Source organism: Calypte anna, chromosome 2 (assembly GCF_003957555.1).
Source record: "Calypte anna isolate BGI_N300 chromosome 2, bCalAnn1_v1.p, whole genome shotgun sequence".
NCBI lineage: Eukaryota > Metazoa > Chordata > Aves > Apodiformes > Trochilidae > Calypte > Calypte anna.
Window position 1 is genome coordinate 19,431,284 of NC_044245.1, and position 16,427 is coordinate 19,447,710.

The following is a 16,427-nucleotide window of genomic DNA, read 5'->3' on the forward strand; positions in this document are numbered from 1 at the left end:
AGGAAGATTTTGTGGAAGATGTACTAGCAGTTACATCTACTGGAAAACAAGAACAGTGTGCTTTTTTTTAAATCAAAGAGTTCTATTACTGGACCAATAAAGTAGTTTTGCGATAATTGCATTTGGAGATGGTGGGGCCTTGACTCTTAGAACTGGGCAGTTTTCCCATAAACTCAGTGTCAGTGTTCCCCTTTTAAGCCTGTTGATTTTACTAAATTACTTATGTTATGAATTAACTGCCTCACGGTACTTTAATTGTGTTCCTTGTCATTTTAAAAATAGCTGACTGGGATAGGCCATTTAATTATACTTTATCTGTAAGAAAGCATTAGCTCTGCTGTGACTGATAGCTAAGAAGGCCATCTGCAATGCCTTTCAGTTCACTCACTCTGAATTTTTCAGATAAAGTCTGTCAAGTGCTGCCTAAATAAGGAAGGAGCCTTGGTAGAGTTAAGTGCAGTGGAGGACACGAATGAAGCATTGATTCCAGGCACGCATTAGGGTTTGAGCCCTTTCCTGAGGTGCTGAACCTTTTTAGAGTTTTGATTCTCTTTTTCTGCAAAGTATTAAAATGCGAATATCTGTCATCCAGGAGCTTGGGGAAGATGACAATGAGTATGGGGAAGAAGAAGAAACGGTGAGTTAAACCCCAATGGCTTTGAAAATAACTTATTTCCTTCTATTGTTACCCTTTTAGGACAATAAACCTGGAACGATTACATTTCTCTTACAGGTCTTCCTCAACCCTGTTATTGAGGACAGAAATATGGAACTGGCCAGAAAATGCAGTGAAATAATAAGTGATGTAAGTGATGGTGACTGCTTCCTTACACTTGCATTTCTCTCTTCAAATGGGTTAATATTTACAATAAACATTTTTTTCAGATCTGTACAGTGTAGCATGTGCCCATCCAAGGCTCAAATAGGAAAGCACACAAAATAATAAAAAAGCACAGCCTATGCTGGTACCTTAAATAGTCAGCTGTAGAAGGATAAACTTTTCAGAGCACTAGGATGGTATGAAGCATAGACCCTAGGAAGAAGAATGTTACAAAAAGTGGGTCTCACTCTGAGAGTGTCTCAAATGAGAACACCGTGGCTGATTTCCCTAGGAAAATGCAGTATTTCTTCTCCTTAAAGGTTAATTCTGTGAAGTTTGATAGTTAGAACTGAACTGGGTACCAGTACACATAGGTGTGAGGAGGAAGGATAAAAATAGAAGAATTTTTAGTGTTATCTGTTGGTCTGTGGTGATAGATGCTCAAAACTACTTATCACGTTATTACTGACTTACAGGAAGAATCCACTGAAGTTCTAGAGTGTCTCTGAAAATTTTTAGCTAGCAAATTCTTGATTTAGTTACTATAGATTTTTAAAACTTTCAATCAAATATAAACATCACATCTTCTTAAGAAAAGCTACTAAAATGGCTCCCTCAATCTCAAGTTATTTCATGAAGTAGTAGAGATTATTAATATTTTTATCAATGGCTCTCTACATGCTTTCTTTAAGAAAAGAATGGCATAGGGTACAGTAAGTTCCTATCATCTCATGTAAAAGCCAAAATGAAAATGTACTTGGAGCACTTATCTGACCCCAAATACGTTTTTTGCTTCCATGCAACTTGTTTCTAAACAAGCTTGCTGTGCTTAAAGGTAAAAGCTCCTTGGAAAATGCTGAAGAAATATTTTCTTTAATTGAAAAGGAATTACTGCTTTGCTGTGTACCCATTAGAAGCAATGTTTGCTGTGGCTGTTAATTAACTGGTAAATGGAGTGGCTGTATTTTCTCTGATTTTCTGCAGGGGATTGGGACCAAAGGTGAATAAGTAAGGCCAGGTTTCTGAAGTCTGTAATGGTTCAGGGATATGGGCTTTTGCTGAAAACTTGTTATGCATTTAGCATGCAAGTGCGTTAGATTTTCCTTGAAATATGTAAAGCATAAGGGCAAAGTGTTAGTAATGCTTTCAAAGCAGTAACAACATGTAATGGTGCAGACCAATTTAATTTCAATGAAGAGACTGTGCTTAAAAATGGCATCCAATTTTGAGGCTTTCTTCAGCCACTGATGAAATCAGTGGATGTTTCTTCATTGCCTTGAATGGAATACATGCATGTATAGGGAGTGAATTTTGTTTCCCAGAATTTTTGCTATAATTGGAATATGTATGATTAGTGAAGTCCTTGGTGATGGGGGGGTCAGTTTCTCACCCAGCACCCTTCACTGGGGAGGCAAATACGCTGCAAGGAGTTTATATTCTTGCCTTTGATTTTTGACTCAGTAACATCTAGAACTTTTTTTCAATCTTCTAGAACCCTTTTAGCATGAACTGCTGTTTGTGTGGAGTTGGTGCATATCTGTACATTTTGAATGTAGAATAGTTTTATGGGTCTTAAAGTTTGGACCTAAAATGACCTTGGGATATCAGCCCGTGTCCTTGCTGACTATGAGATGGGGTGGCTGCCTTTTTGTGCTGGCAGAGCTGTCAGCCCATCTCCTTCATCAGCTCACAGTGCCAGGAGTGCTCACGGGTGAGATACTGAGGTTGCATTATGCTTCCCTGAATTCTTGGCAGCTGACTTTAATTTGGCAGTACAGTTTTAAAGCATTGCAAAGGCAGAGTCCTTAGTGCATGTGTAGCTATTGGCCTTGAACTGTATGTGGGGAAATTTGTGAAGTGTTTATGTGCTCCAATTTTGGAGGAAATCCCCATTTTCATTTGTGGTTGGCAGGAGTTTGTTCTGTGGCTGGTACGCCCTGGATTGTTTCCCCCTAAAGCTATTTCATTTATTCTCCCTTCATTATGCAATTTTTCCCCACAAATGTTTCAAAACTGTTTTGTATGAATTACCTTCCATTCTAGGACTTTTCCATACTGAGATGGATCTTATCCGTTTGCTTACATTTTGGTATATTTTCATCTCTTTGTTTTGATTGTTCAGTGTGGTGTTGTGAACACTGATACAAGCAGAGAGGGGAATTATTGTCCAAATAAAATAATCATTGACCAAATTATCATAATCCTTTTTGATAGAGAGGCAGACACTCTGCTTCTGAAGACTCTGCTGGATTTTGGTAACCAGTATTTCTTTCCCCCATATAGTAAAAAGTAATATTCCTTGCTATTTGACTGTCCTTGTACAGAGCCCAATATTGCTTTAACATGTATTTTTATTGTAAAGCAAGGACTGCAGAGACCCAGGGTCAAGTGCAGAAACTGAATGCCTTTCCAGTGATATCAATAGGCTTGAGACCACCTAATTCAGGGTGGAGCTGTTCCTCTGGGCTCACCATTGCTAGCCACAGCCTCTATCTCAAGAGGACTTTTTGGTCCAAGTGGCTGGAGACTAGTAAAATACTGTAGGGTAATGACAGTATATACTTGCCCTGTTCACATACTTTACTACGTAGATTTCTGTGGCCACAGAGAGACAATTTTGTATTAAATGGATCTGTGGTCTGACACAGCTCTTAATCTTATGAGAAATTATAAATAAAGAAACTTAGGGTTGGAAAGGGATTTCCTAGTGGAAAAATGTTCCCCTTTGGTCTAGCATGAGGGCTAGATATAAAGGTTTAGACCTTTTTGTGGCTTTTCTAAGCTTAAATGGATCTTTGAAAGATGACAGCTCTGTAATGGATCTTGGCATGATTTCTGTCAACATAGCTACATCACGGATGATAAGATACTAAGATTGTTTAGATTTGTGTAGGAGGGGACTTAGGAACAGAATTAGCACAGAAGCAGCTAGAGTATCTTAGCCCATGAAAAAGGCTGATGGAACAAGCCACAGGGAAGAATTTTCCTGTCCAGGCCAGGAGGCTTCAGCCTAAAGATTGGATGCCCTGATTTTATAAAGTTGATCTTGCTATGTAGCATCAAGAAAAGCAGTCTTGCTATATAACATCAAGAAGAGCAATGCAGTTTGTAGCTTACTGTTTTGCTGTTTGTGTGGGAATTTGAATCCACTTTTATCAGGTACTTGTGCTACTCTGCTGGTCAGACTAGTTCTATGATGAGTCAAGGAGAAAGGGTTCATTAGAGAAACTATTAAAAATTGGGACCTTAGTGAGATATTGGGTTTCAAAAATATATTAAAAGAGTAGTGGTGGCTCCAGGCCATAATTTGCAAATTTTTCCTATGTTTTTTTGGCAAGGCTTGCCAGATCTGTTCAACATAAACAGCATATTTTTTGGTGAGGTCACTTACAAACAAAATTTTCTATTCAGTATTTTGACATTTGAATTTGTAACCTTAGACTCTGAAGAGGAATATTAGCTTCTCTACATACTCCTTTCAGCCACTGGTCAGGTTCAGTCATAGCCAATCTCTTAAACCTCTTGCTTGCATCATTTTCAATAAATATGCTAAGTGCAGATGTCATGACTTCATTATGCTTGTCCCATTTCATCTTCTGTCTTTCTGATTCAAAGCAATGCAGACACATCTGTAGCAGAATGGAGTCTGTTGGACCAGAGTTTGACCACACATTTTCTTTTACATCCTCTCTAAGTTGCTCATGTGAGGCTGCATGCATTTTGTGGCCTCTGTGGGTTATTCTAATAGATGTGAATAATAAAGGAAGTGGCATCAGTCCATTGCTTTCAGTTATTTTAAAAGCATGATTTTTTTGCAGCAGAATGACTTTCTTGTTTCTCCTAGTCTCATTGTGTCATCGCCCCTCATTTAAGAGATATCTTAGGTAGCTTTAGTATTTAATTTAAAAATGTAATTATTACTCTGATTAATATGGATGTATTTAAAGCTAGGTCTCCATTATCTCTGGGTGATTTATCTAAATTGTGAGCAGCAAGAATCTCCCATCTTTAGCAGTTTCATCTTCAGAGGATGTCCTGCTGGGAACTTCATGAAACCAGTGGATATTCAGCTCTTTGAATTTCCCACATCACTTCTCAGCTGTATCACTGTGAATGACCATAATTCTAAGCTTTTAAAAAAGCTGTTCCTCTACACATCCTCCCCTCCATGCTTCCTGTCCCCTTGCAAGTACCTGCCTGTGTGCTGGTCCATACTTACAGTCTGGCAGTAAATGCCTGCTTATGCTTATCATAAAGCATTGCTTTATGTGCATTGCTCTGTGATTACCTAGGACTCTCCGGTGTCACACACAGGTTTCATGAACCGTTGGATTCATGTGTCCCGAGTAAAGTGATGACATTCAGGAATTTAACACCCATTGTTTGCCTTTTTTTAAAATTTAGAATACACTGTGATCCACAAAGGCAGACAATATGCTTTGGTAATGAGTTGCAGATTCCTTCAGTGGTCAAAATGTGGATGAGTTTGATAACAGCCAAAATTATACTTTTCTTTGTGAGGATCATGTAGTCATCAGCTTGAGATTACTTTGGCATTATCTAACCTATTTTGAGGTGGGCAAAAAGTTTGCATCAGAAAGTAGAGAAGCTGATTCTGTGTAAGCTGACATCCTTCTCATGAATTTCCCAAGTGTCTGTAGGGAAGAACAGACTAGAACTTGTGATATCCATTAAGGATTCAGAGAAAGAGGAAATTAAGACTGTGTATTACTGTAAAGCTCAGATGCAGATCATATTGCTTCTGTCAGTGCTTGTCAGCAAGTCTAGAGTGCATAAATGCAAGCTGCTGTTGTGCAGAATGTGAAAATGAGGTTAGAGGAATGGTAGCAGATAATAACCATGAAAGCTTAATGCTAAATAATTAAATTTGCATCGAGCTAAACTGTTCTCTGTATGGAGAAAAAAACGTCACTTGTTTTGCTTCAGAAATTGTTTCTGTTGCACATGCATGTGAATTACAATAGCTCAGTTTAAAATTAGAATGCTCTTAAACTTGACCTGCATATCCTGATTGTTGGGGTGCTTTGTCAGCAATGATTGGGCAGCAGCCTCCTGAATTTTTTCATAGAACTCTTGGATTCATGAAGCATTTGGCAGTGGCTTTCTGGAGTGTTAAATGGATTCTGTGCTTGCTAGGTTTGTGTTAGAAGGCAGCTTAATGAGTTTATCTTTGAGATGAAGGAGAAAATATTCAACTCTCCTTTAGAGACACTGGAACACTCAGAGACAGTGCAGAAAATGTGCTGTAGATGTAAAAAAAAAAAAAGTTATCTTTTCATGGTTTAGGGGTAGATTTGGCAGTGTTAGGTTTATGGTTGTACTTAATGGTCTTAAAGGTCTTTTCCAGAATACATAATTCTATGATTCTATGATCTTTATTATGAAGGAGTTATGTGACTCTTACATAGCCCTGGTACTCTATGTGGCAACTGGGTATTTCACCTTATGGCCTAATTTGATCCAGCCTGAGGTATTTGCAAGACACCCAGCATAGCATCAGTAAATAAAGTTAAAATTATAATAAAGTAACAAAAAATTAACAGCAAAGTAGTTTCTGGTTTTTAAAGGAATAATTAAACATAATTTTTCTTTTCTTTGTAGATACACTATAAAGAAGATTTTAAAAAGTCTAAGGGCAAGTGCATATGTGAACCTGACACCCCACAGCTAAAACATGTGAAAAGTATCGGTGCTTTTATTTCTGAGGTAAGACCTAGAAGACTGAAGAATTCTCTTTGCTTATTTTCCTCATAAAAACTGTCTGAATTGAATATGTTGATTTTTAGGAGGGAAATAAAAACTCTCTTTAAAGCTGAAGTGGCTTAAAGCACTTCATTTAGTGTTCACTCTATAGATGAATAGAACAATTTGGTATAATACAACACTTTTATTCTGGAATTTCAGGATGTTTTATTAATAGTTCTGAGGCAGCCTTACCTATCCCATTTTTGGATGTATAAACTGAGGAATTTCTTGGTAGTCATTTTACAGTTCTGCAGTGTTGGGGTTTGCAGATCATATCTGTGCATAATTTCCCTGCTGTGGAGAATTCAAAGCCCGACTCTCAAGCAGAAGGGGAGAAGGAACCTGTTCTTCTCCTTCATGAAGGAGATTAGGGCAGATATCAGTTCAATACCATCTGCAGGTCACCTGAGCACCTGTGTGCAAATATATAAATACCCATGCCAGAGTCTTTGTTTTTAGGTCTTTTTGTGTACTCAGGTACACTCACAGACAAAACTGTAGTGGACAAGAAAGTGGCAGCTTCCACAATGCCAGAGAAGTTTTCTGCTAGTGCTTCTTGTCCCAAGCACAAGGTGTTGTAGAGTTATGTCTCTGATTATTTTTCCCATGTGAGAACAGCAGGAGTTACACCTGACAGAGTTTCTTTTGCTAAGGAATTGCTGTTTCTGAGTGATTTTTATGTTACTGTGACCGCTGGAAGATTTAATTTTTGGTTAATCAATTTTGTTCTACCTTTATGATTATGATAAAGAACATCTCAATATCCTTGTCAGGATTTATGGAATTTATATACATTCTACCTTCTGTTTCTGGTATACATCTGTGTGTTGTTTGGCTACATTCAATATAAGTGCATCTACTGAATACTTTTGTTATATTTATCTTCATATTTTCTGAGAAAGAGTGGTAAATCCCAAGGGCCATAAATGTGATGAAATTTTCTTTCTAAGAGACAGGTTATTGTAGTCTACAGAAGTGCAATATAGAGAATTTAGCTAATCTATTTATCTGATTACAAAAACAAGCTGCTAATTATTAATCAAAGATTTAGAGATTTCAGAATTGAAACCCATTTGTTTTATGTTATCACACTATTGAGCAGTGCTTATTGCAGCATTACCTGGAGCCAATGATGTGATGAATGGTTTATCTTGTAAATTACTGACCTCTAGTGTCCCATAATTTTTTACAAATGTTGAATGCTGAAATCCTGAACAGAATGTCACTTGCAGGGATCAGATTCCTATTTTGGGAAACAGCAACAAATGCTATGGAAAATTATCCATGTATATAACACCTATGTGGAACTAGTCTCTAATGAACAGCTGCATATTACACAGTAAATTAATGATGTTAGTATCATTTAAGCTGTCTTTTAAATTTGTGCTTACTTTCACAGCAGTACTTGACAGTATTGTTTTATGAATTACAGAAAGTTAAATCAGGAGCAATGATTTTGGTTTTGGAAACGATTTATTAAAAGACAGAAAAAACCACACCTGCCTTGCTTGCCTTATATTTACTTCCCTCTAAGTTCTTGAATTTAAATAGGAGTTCCTTTACATTGCTTCATGAGTTAGGCATATCCACGAAAAGTATTTTCATATTCTTTAAAAATCTGGTTTTCCTTGGAAGTTTATAGGATGGCATTAGATTTTTCCAATCTAATGATCTTTATGGCATTTTATTTAGCTGAAAAAAATGTAGTATGATTACTGTATCTTACTTGCTTTTTGCATTATATGTCACCTTTTCTCCTCTGTAGGTGAAATACAAAGGAGCTGCTAAGAAAGACCTTTCCAATTCTCTTTATCAGCAGTTGCCAGCCACAATTGACAGTATATTTGCAAAAGAGATAACACAACTTCAGAGCAAGGTACAATTTTAGAATCACATAAGTTTTTTAATGTTAATTCCATGACAGAATATGGCCAATTTGAAAAAACAGTATGGATGGATGCTTGATTACCTGCTTGATTTATTTGGGTGAGCTTTTAATCCAGAATTTGTCACCATAATTTCTTCATGATTTACTCTTTTTAAAAGTGTCAATCTGGCTCATTATGTCTGTTAAATTTAATCTTTAAAACTAGCAGTGCATCATTCAATCCAATGAAATCCATAAGAAATGCATCAATGCAATAAGGAATTATTAAATTCAGTGACATTGCACTGCATTGATAGAATAGACAAATCTTATATAATGACCATTTCAATGTGGGACTTGTATTAGCTTTATAAAATGTTTGATGCTGAAGTTAAAAAAAAGAAATATCTAATGACTTTTAAAGGCACTTATTGTAGCACTAAATGTATTTCTGATGGCCTGCATATCACTACTCACAACAGACTGTAGAAATAAAAATATGAAGGCAGGTAGTTTGAACATAGTGTAAAACATGCTAACAACTAGTAAAATAGTAATTTCCAGTTCAGTTTCCTCCAGGGGTTCAAAAATATAAAACCCTTAGTGTTGGCAGGTGACCCTTCTCTTCCACTGATCTCAGTGGAATTGTGAGTATTAAGTGTGTGTAGTATGAATGAAGTTACAGATTTTCATTGTTACTCATGAGAAGTACAGTTTATAGATGGTCATGGCTTTCTGTCCACCAAAATTTCCCTGGCTGTCTTGTTTTGCTTTTTCCTCTCTAAAATATATTAACTAAATATTGTTTAATTCAACCAATCTGTGAAGTGAGCATGCTTCTAAATCCATATTACCGATTGCATCTCAATATGCTGTGACTTTTTGCAAACAAAGGAAAATATTCCTAACAAAAAAAAATCAAAACCAAAAACAAAACACTGAAATCTCAGAACAGCTTGTGGAGAGATATTTTGATTTACAACAATGTGTTAGTCAAGGCTGAATTAAGCAAATACAATAACATAAAGTATATTTTAGTTTTCGTATTTTTAAATGAAACATATATACACTCAAGTTATAGCAGCACAGTAGCTTAAATGACATTAATGTGACATTTCATTGTAAAGTGGGTGATTAGAAGAATTACAGTAGAAATAAATTGGGAATTAAACTTGTGAAACATTTTTAAACTGTTAGCTTGATTTATGAAACATTTGTTAACTAGTTCTCCACAGATTTACTCCTGGATTCATTCCAAATGAGTACATTCTACATTAGTTTACGCAAATGAGGTTAATTAACATTGGTGATGTGTAAGGAAAGATAAATAAGTGAGGCTAAAAGTGAAGATTACTTGATTTATCAGGAAAAAAAAAAAAACCTTTAAGGAAAAGAGTGATGCTTTCACTTGATATACTTTGAAGGTTTTCTTCACTCTTCCAACAGCCATAGTGAAAAAATAATGCATATAGGATGAGTTGTATTTAAACAGCAACTTTTCCTGTAAAATTCATACCATCCCCTTAGGAATAAATGCATTATAAATCATAATCTACCATAAAACTTAAATATATGCTGACACATTTTTCCAACTTGTGGTTACTGTTGCAGTGGACCTGAATGTAATGCTATTTTGAGAGAGATCCCAGGGGATTTTCTAGTGGAAAAATCTTCTCTACGCTATTCAAATCTAATCCATATTGTGCCTATTGCTGCGGTACCTAAGTAGCTAACACAAGGGTTTCAGATTTCAGCTGGGTCAGGATGTGGTAGAGAGAGGATTTCTGTCTATCTGGGATTGTGAATTTACCTCTCGTCCCTTCAGCAAGAGGATACCAAGGGGATGTCATAGGAAGGAGAGAGGTCACTGTGCCAGCTCTCCAACAAAAAGGCTGTTTAATGCACAGAACTGCAGTCTGGTCTGCAACTGTAGTAAATTGATTGTAAATAGGAGCTGATTTCCTGAGAGGTGGAAAATACAGGTATGTGTCCTCTTCCTCATCCATCTGAGAAGAAATTGACATCTCTGAGTCCCTCTTCATGCTTCTTGGATTGCAAGGGCCAGGTTTGGAATGCTTTTTGTAGTTAGATCAAGCAGGTGTTTTCTCACTCTGTGATGCCATGTTCTTGGCAGGATCTGTAGCCTCAGCTGCCAAGCAGGTGTGTCAGGGCTAGAGCATCATTGTGTGGAAGGAAGGGAGCCACTGGCTCTCCTTGCTCCTGCAAGGCTGCCATAAGCCTGTGGAGGCTGGTATGTCTCAAGCCTCTTCTCCTTCATGGCATGTGAGAGGAAACAGAGAAAGTGGGTTGCAATTTACTTCAGAGAAGGTGTAGGCTAGATATTAGGAAACATTTTTTCTCTGAAAGGGTTGTCAAACATTGAAATAGTCTTCCCAGGCAGTGGTAGAGTCACCCGCCCTGGAGGTATTTAAACAACATGGGGACCTGGTCATGGTTTAGTGGTGAGCTAAGAGTGTTGGTCAGAGGTTGGACTGGATAGTCTTGAAGGTCTCTTCCAACCAAAAGACATTCTGTGAATGTGTGATTCTCCTTCACATTCTGTGAATGTGTCGCTCAGCAAATGGTCTCTCCCATGATTTGTTTGATCCTGAAATGGTGCTGCTGCACTGCTTCTGGCTAACAGCTCTGTTTTCAGCCTGCTTAGATCTAGCCCAATTTATTATTCTTATACACTATTTCAGATCACACTGCTGATTTAGGAACTTGAAGGGAACTAGGAAAAATTTGCTTTTTTTCACAAGAAGTTATTCCATATCTACAGCTGCCCATCAGCCTCCCCTCTAGAGCAAGCAGGCTGCCATCCATCACTTTTGAATGCTTTAACTCATACAGCAACCAGCATTGACTTCTGCAGAACCAGAACTTTGTTCTGCAGGGTTCCAGCCATACAATGTCAGCACTGACAGTATCTTGCCATAATGGAGAGCACAACACCCTGACAGTTGTAGTTCTCCTCCCATGGGGCTTTCTTCTTATTTTAGCTGTACTGATTCATTCTCAGGTCCCTCTTCTATATGAACAGGAAAGACTAAACCAAGACCACCTCTGCTGACTTTTTTGTAGATCCCATATTTACATTTTGGTGTTTTATACAGAGCTGGCATGAAGATGGAAATAAATACTCATAGTCCCATCTAAAATTTTCACCAAAAAATCATGACAGTATTTATGAGGAAAAATGTTTCAGGCAAATGAAAAAAAAAAGTCATAGCACCACATACTTGGGTGGCTTTTATAAACTTAGTCTTTTCTTCTATGCAGAAAATAGTTGCCTTCTAAATAGCTTTCTTGAGAGTAAGCAACCAGTTTTTCCTCCCTCTCTCTTTCTTTTGTCATAGTTTTCCACAGAGTAAGCTAGAGAGGCTGAAGTACCCATCCCTACTGTGCAACTTCACCCTCCTCACCAGGCTAAAAAGCTCTCATAAATTTTTCTGTTCACTGCAAGGAGAAAGTTAAGTTGATGAGAAGCAGTCTAGGCAGGGAGCCCCTGATTTTGATTTTCCTGAGAGGAAATGGACTTTTTCTGGAAAATTGCTGTTTTCCCATGGAAAGGCATTTCTGAAGGAAATTTCTGGTAATTGCTAGCATCTGTGGCCAAGACTTTTTCTTGTCTGAAAGCCAGTAATACTGAATTCTTCCTTACACAGAACATCTTTTCTAATAAGGTGTCACAACAATGATAAAGGTATTTAAAATTGCTTGAAGGGAGAAACTGCGTTAAAAAAAAAAGTATGCATTTCATCACTTTATTCCGATCACTATTTCTGCCATAAGAAGAGATTGCACTGTTTTTCTTCTTATCTGAAAGGAATAATCTAAAGCAAACTGAAGGCAGTTTAATTTCTCCTTTGCACAGGGCAATATCTCAATAGTAACTATACGTCAACACACAACAGTATTTTCTGTTTGTTTTTAAAGATGAGTCAAGTGCAATTTAAGCTATGTTTTTAACTTCCAGAGAAAGTTCCAGAGTTTTACTTACTTTTGAGCAGAGTTGTCCTTTTACTTACATATGTATTTTTTAATTATTAGGACGAAGTTATTTTTGTGGTTCACTGCAACCTTTACAATCATATTATGGATTTTTCAGGCTGTTTTACATAATTCTTCATAGTTTTTTATGCTATCAAATCTTGCATTAAAAATGTCCTCTCTTTTTTATGGTAGCAGGTATTAGTCTCCTAGATTTCCCTAGTTTTCGTTTTACAGAAATACATTAGATAATCCAATTCTCTATCTAGAGATTAAAATGGCATTTTTTGTATTATCGAACATTTCCTCCTACAAAATTTTGGATTTTAAGTTCAGAGCTCAGCTTACTGATATAAAGGGAAATAAAAAAATAAAAATTAATAGTGTTTGAAGTATTCCAAAACAGTGGGTCAGTCAGAGTTAAGTTAAAAAGGGCACAAAGCCTTCCTTAATTCAGCTTCCTATTGACACAGTGGTGTGCAAGAGAGATAACAAAAATAAAAATGAGTACTTACAAATTAGTTCAATCTGAAGTCATACCTACTTAAATAATTGCCTTGTATTTCTGGAGTTAATAAATGGTTCTGCTGCGGAGCTGAGGTTACATCAGTGACCTATAATACTTGATCTCTCTGTAGAGTAGTTTCATATGTAGATTTGGTAAAGAAAATTCAGTTTAGCTAAAACTTGAAAATGCACATGAAATAAGAAATAAATGTACACATGCTTACATGTAAAATAATGATTTTAAGAATACTGATGAAATAGTGGTTTTTTTTTTCATGCTTCCTTGGAACTGATTTACAGATCTGGGAATAGTTTGTTCTAAACTGTCCAAAACCAAACCAGGCAGTTACTGAGCTCCTTCTAGCCTGCAATTGCTTCAAGGTTACCAAAGTCAGTTAGAACATGAGAAGATAGGAAGAACATAGCTATCAAATAGCAAGTCAGATATTCCTACATTAAGCTGGGATAGTCAGGGCAGATACTAATATATTGCCTCAAGGACCCTGATTTGTGACTGAGATGCAATCTTGCTGCCTTAAACACAGTTACAACATTTTCTCACAGTTCTACCATGCTGTCTTAAAAGATTCTGAATCACTGTAGTCAAGAGTTCTTTCCAATTTTTCACAGTATTCTTTCATTGCTATCGAGTGGTTTAGTTTCAAATTCTTTTCCTCCTGATCAGCTTTTGATCTTATTTAGTATATGCTGTTTTCTTGGGGATTATTTTAATGCTTAGTTCTGAGAGCTATTAGAAAAAGATTTTTCTTGATGCTTGCTCCCCCTTCAGGCATCAAAATCTGGCAAAGTTTCTTAGTGTAAGCCTAAAAGCTTCTGACAAGGGTAAGTGCAAGGTCAGCTTTTCAGGCAGTTCTAGTGTATGAGTATGTGAATATATAAGTATCACAGAGTACAGTTGAAGGCTTGATGAACGCCCAACATTGAGCTCAGTTGCTATTATAAAAACAAATTTGTTTATAAACACACAATCCAATTCCATTTTCCTTTACTATGGTGACAATTGAATGTAAATATTATTTTTCTTTGTCAACCTAGGGGCCCGTCAAAATGTGTGCTGTGCTAATAATGTCCTAAGAGTGGAAGAAATAGAGGTTTGGGCTACAAGTATTTTTTTTCCCTGAAAATGGGAAAAAATAAACCTGAGGAAGTATTTGCTTAGCTGATAGATTCAAGTATGTTCTGAGAAAAATAACACATTCCCTTGTGCCTTTCCCTGGGCTGTCTTCTCACCTTGTTTAAAGTTAATTTTTCTGTTTCTGTGTATTTCTTTTTCTTCCTTCTTTCTACTCATACCTCTCCTGCAATAACAGACTCAGGGAAATCTCCCTGCTGACTGTGCCTCATGTATCTGTTTTGGGTAGAAGCTGCTCTCGTTTCAGCATTCTGGTTCCATTAGGAAGCTTAATTATTTATTGTATTGCTTCCTGAATACAGGCACACTACAACACTGGGTTTAACCCAGCTCCTATTATTGTATCTGCTCTGCTGAGGTCACAGAAGTATTATGTTGCTCTTTGCAGGTTCTCTATAAACAAAAACATGATGCTGAGAAAGGAACTTCAGATTATGCACATATGAAGGAGCCTCCAGATGTTAAGCATGCCATGGAAGTCAATAAATGCCAGAGTGATGTAAGTAGTCCCTAATTTGAAATGAATTCAGTTGGTTTGGGTAGATACAGCTATTATAGCTAACTGGAATGAATTGGGTAGGCAATATTTTCATATTTCGTTGGTTGGAGTTTTTTTACATTATTTGCTCTGAAGTAACTTGGGACATGTGTGTTTAAGCTATGAGTAATCATATATGATTTTGTTCCAAACTGCGTTGGAAAGTAGTTGGTATTATTTATTAGTAGTAATTGTTATTAAGTGCTAGCAGTTTGAAAAAAATTTACAGGCAGGTTCTCTGAATTTACATGTACCTATTTGTGCTTTAAAAGTATATAAAGCTCTATGCTTACATGAGCAACCAGCAATGGTTTCAGTGTCTAACACTGTCTACGTCTTGAGTAGCTCTTCAAGGGTTCTGTTTAGAGGAGAGAAAGAGGCTTTTTCTTCCCTGCACTTGAATACTTTTATGCACGTGCATAATTTTGTTCTCCTCTCATGAGTATGTGTCAAATGGGTTCCAAAGAACACTTTATGACTTCACAGGATCTGAGCCACAGAATTCAGTTTGAAACCTGGTACTTGTTTATGCCATTGACCCAAAGTATTTATTCTTGTAGCTTTACTTAACAAATTTACAAATAAATTAGAGTATTTAGCATACTCCAGCATAAGCTGGGGTTTATTTACTTACAACTTCTTATTAACTTCTTGAAGTTCTTTAGGTTTTTGCATTATAGAAGCCTAAATAATGGTATTTACATTTTTTATTAGTTTCAAGTCAAGTTTGATTTCATGGTTGAGTTCGCTCACGGTAGCTCAATGCTCAATTGGTAGGGGTGGAAATATTACCAAGATTAATTTCTTGAATTATAAAAACATGACTTTGAAGAAAAATGTCTCAAGTTTTGTAAAACATTATTTATGAGAGAAGTAATTTTTTAGGAATAGACTGGCTGAAATATTCAGGTCATTTTAAAGGATGCATAATAGTAGTAAGAGCAGCTGACATGTAAATATTTTTAAAATTATGATCCACTTCCATTTCTCTTAGGTAAGCAACTCAAGTCGGGTTTCTCAGATAAATGGGATATTTGTTTGCTGCTAACAATACAGAAAATTAAGCTTGGGTGTTTATTTTGAATTAACTTAAATTTACCCTGTCTTCCCTACTGACAGTGTAACAAACACTCATAGGTTATGTAGGCTGAAAGCTAAATGTCAGTGTTAGATGTATGTCCATGTGTGCAGAATCTTGACAGCTGGCTGCTGATTAAAAGGCTGCTGGAAAACTTCAGGGAAGCATTATGTTTGAAGAATAACTTTTTCTTCTGCTGGGAAATACCTGCATTGGAACTCCCAGCAGTAATTTGCAACCTGCCTTGATTACAGAATTCCCTCTTCCTGTCGAACTCCAGCCATCTCTGCTGTTGGAAGCATCAGGATGTCAGATTGACAGAGGGTAGGAGCTGGGAAAGTGAACTTCTCTCCCCATAATCAGGAAGTTTATTTACCTAGCTGTAGGAATGATGGTGGACTACTAGGGAAGGAAAAAATGTTGGTAAGAGAGATGGGAATCCCTTTCAGAAGGTGGTAGGACCAGGAGGAATATGAGTCAAGTTTTTGAGTAATATTCATCATGGCTTGAGGATTAGTATGGCAGTATAAACCCCATTCCCCTTACACAGCTGTGCATCTCCTGCTAACAGATGTGAGAGCAAATAAAATTCAGGTTCAGTTGTTTCATCCCCTTTCACCCTTAAAGCTAGCAAAAGAAAAAAAAAAGAAGAAAAAAGAAAATTAAGGCAAACATGGGGGTAAGGGATGTTGTGATAAATGAGAA

At 36.8% G+C, this 16,427-nt stretch overlaps 1 protein-coding gene across 1 annotated transcript in view; it reads left to right on the forward strand.

Moving 5' to 3' along the window:
* Positions 1-559: 559 nt before the first annotated feature.
* Positions 560-16,427, forward strand: part of NEBL (nebulette) — a 90,418-nt gene continuing 74,550 nt past the window's right edge. Inside the window, 5 exon segments of the mRNA XM_030445789.1 lie at positions 560-637; positions 734-805; positions 6,443-6,547; positions 8,352-8,462; positions 14,495-14,605. Coding sequence (XP_030301649.1) covers positions 572-637; positions 734-805; positions 6,443-6,547; positions 8,352-8,462; positions 14,495-14,605 — 465 coding nt within the window. The 5' untranslated portion in view covers positions 560-571.